Genomic DNA, 4,390 nt, shown 5'->3' with positions numbered 1-4,390 from the left:
CGGAGGACCGACGGCGACGCGCTGGGGGGCGTCGCGTCCGGGCCCGGCTGCCATCGCCGCCGTCACTTCCAGCACACGATGATGTTGGGGTCGTTCTCCAGGCGCTCATCCAGCTCCTTGTAGCTCATGCCTGGGGAGGGGGCAGGCAGCTGGGTGTTAGTGGGTGCCTGGTGGCACTGCTGGGCTCCCCAACCCTCCCCTCGGCAGCCCAGCTCCTAGCCCAGAGTCCCCCCTTGCCACAGTCTGAAGGCTCCCCAAAGGGTGACCCCGAAAGCAGCGTGGGGGCCAGCCCTTGGCTTCCTACCGTCCCCCGAGGAGCCCAGATCCTCACCGGTCTTGCAGCAGATCTCATCGTAGCTGTGGCAGCCTGTGTACAGCCGGGCTGGGTGGCTCCGCTCATCTTGCGTCACCTTGACGGGGTATTTCTGGAGCCGTCGGATAAGGCCCTTCATCAGCCCAAACTGGATAAGCCTCCTGGGGACCGGGAGGGAGCAGACTGGAACCACAATGCTGAGGTGTCAAATGTCCCAGCTCCCTGCATTCCTTCTGGTTCCACCATACCACTGCTCTAGGGAAAGGGGCTGTCACAAGCCTTCACCCTCCATTGTTCCCATGCCCTTTGTCTGTATGAGTCCATCTCTGGACTGTCTTCCCAATCCAGTACTCCCAAGTTTCCCCTTTCCTGATCAAGCCCTGGAAAAGGCTGCCTGGGGCAGCAGTGGAGTCACCCTTCCTGGAGGGACTTAAAAGTCATGTAGATGTGCTGCTGAGGGTTTAGTGCTTAGGGACATGACTTGGCAGTGCTGGGTTAACGGCTGGACTTGACGATCTTAAGGGTCTTTTCCAACCTAAATCATTCTGTGATCCTGTATTTTCCCACCTACAGACGCAGGGGTTGGGTACTCCCTCCTTGCTCCCCCTGCAATCCCTGGTGTCACCCCTCCCCTTGGGGACCAAGCAGGAAGGTGCTGGCTCTAACCTCTCATCCACCCTCTGGAGCTGCAGGGTGTAGCGGGAGATGAGGTCCCGCACTGTCGTGCCAGGGCTCAGCCCACAGTACAGCTGGAAGACGTCCCTGAGGCTGGCTCGCTTGTGCCCTGCGGGGACAAGTCACCAGTCAGCTACCCTCTCCCTCCATCTCCACCAGCAGTCCAGCGCAGCGTCACCGTACCTGGTTTGGTGACGTAGGACAAACACTCTTCCTGGAGATACTTGTCATCCACCAGGTCCTGGACCTTTGGTGTGGTGCAGTAGACATTGGAATACTGTGGGACATGGGAAAATCAGCTCTGCTCAGCCACAGCTCTGAGAGACAGACCCGGCCCACACTGAACCCCATCGTCCCGATGGTGTGACCACTGCCTAAATCCTGCTTGTGGCTCCACGTTCCGTGGCCTGACCCACCTGGAGTATGGAGACGAGCGTGACAACCCCGTAGTACCTGCAGACAGAGAGGGAAACGTGAGAGACTCTGCCAGCACCTAGCACCCCAGCCAGGCCCCCTCCACACACTCACAGCAGGTTTTGCACAGCAATGCGCACCAAGTTCAGCTCCACGTCAGCCTCTGCAGAAATCTTCTGGACGTGCCGAAAGCCATCAATATAGGGCAGGATCTAGGATGGGAGGAAGCAAGAGCTAAGAAGGGAGAGAGCAGAGACAGCCAAGGCATCCCCTGAAGCCCACCAAACTCCCTGACGTCTGTTGGCCTCCCACTGTCAGCCTCTGATCCCCTTTTGGCCTCTACATTTTGCTCAGCCTCCCACCTGTTGGCCTCCCATCCCCTTTTGCTGTCTATATTTCTGCTCAGCCTGCCACACCCTCTTGGCCTCTATCCCCCTTTTTGGCATCTATGCTTCTGCTCAGCCTCTCACCTTATTTGATGTCTATGTTTCCACTCAGTTTCCCACCTCATGCTGGCCTCCCACCTCCTTTTGACTATTACATTTCCGCTCAGCCTGCCACCCCCTGTTGGCCATCCACGCCATCCATGTGAGTGTCCCACCCCCTTCTGGCGTCTTGCTTTCTGCTCATCAGGCCGCCACCTGTTGGTCTTCCACCCCCTGTGAGCCTCCTATCCCCTTTTCGATTGTACCTTTCTGCTCACCCTCCCAGCCCCCATTGGCCTCCTGCTTTCTTTTGATGTCTACATTTCTGCTTAGCCTGCCACTCCCTGTTGGTCTTACACCCAATGTGATTGTCCCACCCACTTTGGCCTCTATTTTTACACTCTGCATCCCACTCCCTGTTGGTCTCCCACCCCGTTTTAGAGTCTACATTTCCAGTTCACCTGACAATACCTGTTGGAATCCCACCCCCTTTTGGCATCTTCCTTTCTGCTCAGCCTCTGACCCACTGTAGGTCTCTAACCCCCTTTTAATGTCTACGTTTCTGCTCAGCCTGCTACCCCATGTTGGCCTCCCAACCCATGTCAGTGTGCCACCCTCTTTTGGCCTCTTCCTTTCCAGTCAAACTGCCATCCCCTGTTGGCCTCCCACCCCATGTGACTGTCCCAACCACTTTTGGCTTCTACTTTTCCCTTTAACCTCCCACTCCCTGCTGGCCTCCTACCCCCTACTGATGTCTACGCTTCCGCTCAGCCTGCCACCTCCTGTTGGTCTCCCACCCCCTGTGAGGCTCCCATCCCCTTTTGGACTGTACCTCTCCGCTCAGCCTCCCAACGCCTGCTGGCTCCCCAGCTCCTTTTGATGCCTACGTTTCCGCTCAGCCTGACACCTGCTGTTGGTCTCCAACCGCATGTGAGTGTCCCACCCCCTTTTGGCCTCTCCTATTACACTCAGCCTCCCACCCTTTTGGCATCTACCTTTCTGCTCTGTCCCCAGCCCCTGTTGGCCTCCCACCCCATGTTAGTGTCTCACCTCCTTTTAGCCTCTACTTTTCACTCAGCCTCCCACCCTCTCTTGGCCTCCCACTGCCTATTGATGTCTAAGTTTCCACTCAGGCTGACACCTCCTGTTGGTCTCCAACCCCACATGAGTGTCCCACCCCCTTTTGGACTTCACCATTATGCTCGGCCTCCTACATCCTGTTGGACTCCCACCCCTTTTGCTGTCTACGTTTCCGCTCAGCCTGCCACAACCTGTTGGCCTCACACCCCATGTCAGTTGTCCACCCTTTTTTGGCCTCTACCAACAACGGGTGATCATTAATGTATGGGTTTCTGGGATAGCCTGAGTCTCTTCTGCCCCCGGCCAGGCTGGGAACAGATCCTGTTTGAAGCACACCATTCCCAGCTCAAGCACACAGACCTGCTGAGTGGTGAGATCCCACTGGGAGTTGAAGAAGTCATCCTTGTCTTGGGTGAAGACAGGGACATCGTACTCCTGCACAATGGGAGGGTCCGGGCGCTGCTCAATCACCTTCAGGTGGATGGTGTTTGACTCATCTGGCCGGTGAAAGAGGAGCACTTAGTCCCTACAGAAACCCGCATTCCCTCAGCAGCTCAAGACCGCCAGCCCCAGCACACCACCATGCTGCACACAGGAAGGTGTTTGTGGCCCAGAGCCCCAGGACTCCTGTCCCTCTGAGCCAACCAGGGCAAGGCAGGCTCAGATGTGCCCCAGCTGCCAGCGCAGGCAGGGAGGGAGCTGTCAGGAGCAGTGTGGACGGGGGCTGCTGTACCTATGGGCAGGGTGCACCTCCCTTTGGCATTCAGCTCCTCCAGCAGGATCGTCATAATGGGAACCAGCTTCTGTTTACTCTCCTCATTGGAGATAAAGCCGCTTTCCAGCTAAAGAGAGCAGAAAATCGAGCCAGCTCCTCCGCACAGGATTATCAGCTATAGGAACTGCACATCTCACATCTCGTCCTCCCTTAAACTTCAAGCGACTCCTCCGTGCTGACCCCTACCCCCGCAGTGCCCGCTGACCCACGGAGCACACCAGGATGGTGGTGACCCTGGGGGCCCTCCGCGCGGGCCTCACCTCCAGTGTGGTGAGGTAGCCAGCCAGCTTCTTCACTATGGGCTCCAGCGCACAGGCCTTGGCTTGGGCGTCGCACACAAAGCCCAGGTTGAAGAGCAGAGCATTTCGGCTATACTTCTTGTGCTCGATACACACGGGGCAACCGATCAGCTTCTTCTCCATGGCTGTCCTGTGGAAGACACATCCACCCTAGGCCCCCTGTGAGACCTGAGCCCTTACAGGCTGGCTCACAGTCAGCTCTAGAGGTGGGGACTCCTCTGCTTTGCAAAAACGATGTCTAGTCTCTGAACTACTCAGAGTGCAAAATGCTGTCTGAAAAAGGGAAGAAAAAGACTCAACCATGCGAGAAGAAAACAGCCTCCTTCCAAAACCTGCACAACTCTCGGGACTCATTTGACTTCTCTGGGCTGACAAAGAAGCACACGCAGCACCAGCCACCCCCGGCACC

At 57.1% G+C, this 4,390-nt stretch overlaps 1 protein-coding gene across 1 annotated transcript; it reads right to left on the bottom strand.

The window, feature by feature from the left end:
* Nucleotides 1-37: 37 nt before the first annotated feature.
* NPRL2 (nitrogen permease regulator-like 2 (S. cerevisiae)) lies at nucleotides 38-4,111 on the bottom strand (the record flags this gene model as incomplete). Its single annotated transcript, XM_008947426.1, has 9 exons — nucleotides 38-130; nucleotides 332-474; nucleotides 980-1,097; nucleotides 1,172-1,265; nucleotides 1,405-1,441; nucleotides 1,517-1,614; nucleotides 3,268-3,404; nucleotides 3,641-3,749; nucleotides 3,943-4,111. Coding segments are annotated over 9 exons (973 nt in total), but the record flags the coding sequence as incomplete, so codon positions are not given.
* Nucleotides 4,112-4,390: the final 279 nt, after the last annotated feature.

The sequence above is a fragment of the Merops nubicus genome, unplaced genomic scaffold (genome assembly GCF_000691845.1).
Source record: "Merops nubicus isolate BGI_N331 unplaced genomic scaffold, ASM69184v1 scaffold38319, whole genome shotgun sequence".
NCBI classification, from domain to species: Eukaryota; Metazoa; Chordata; class Aves; order Coraciiformes; family Meropidae; genus Merops; species Merops nubicus.
Note: the sequence above shows the minus strand (reverse complement) of the source record. Positions and strands in the feature narration are given on the sequence as shown.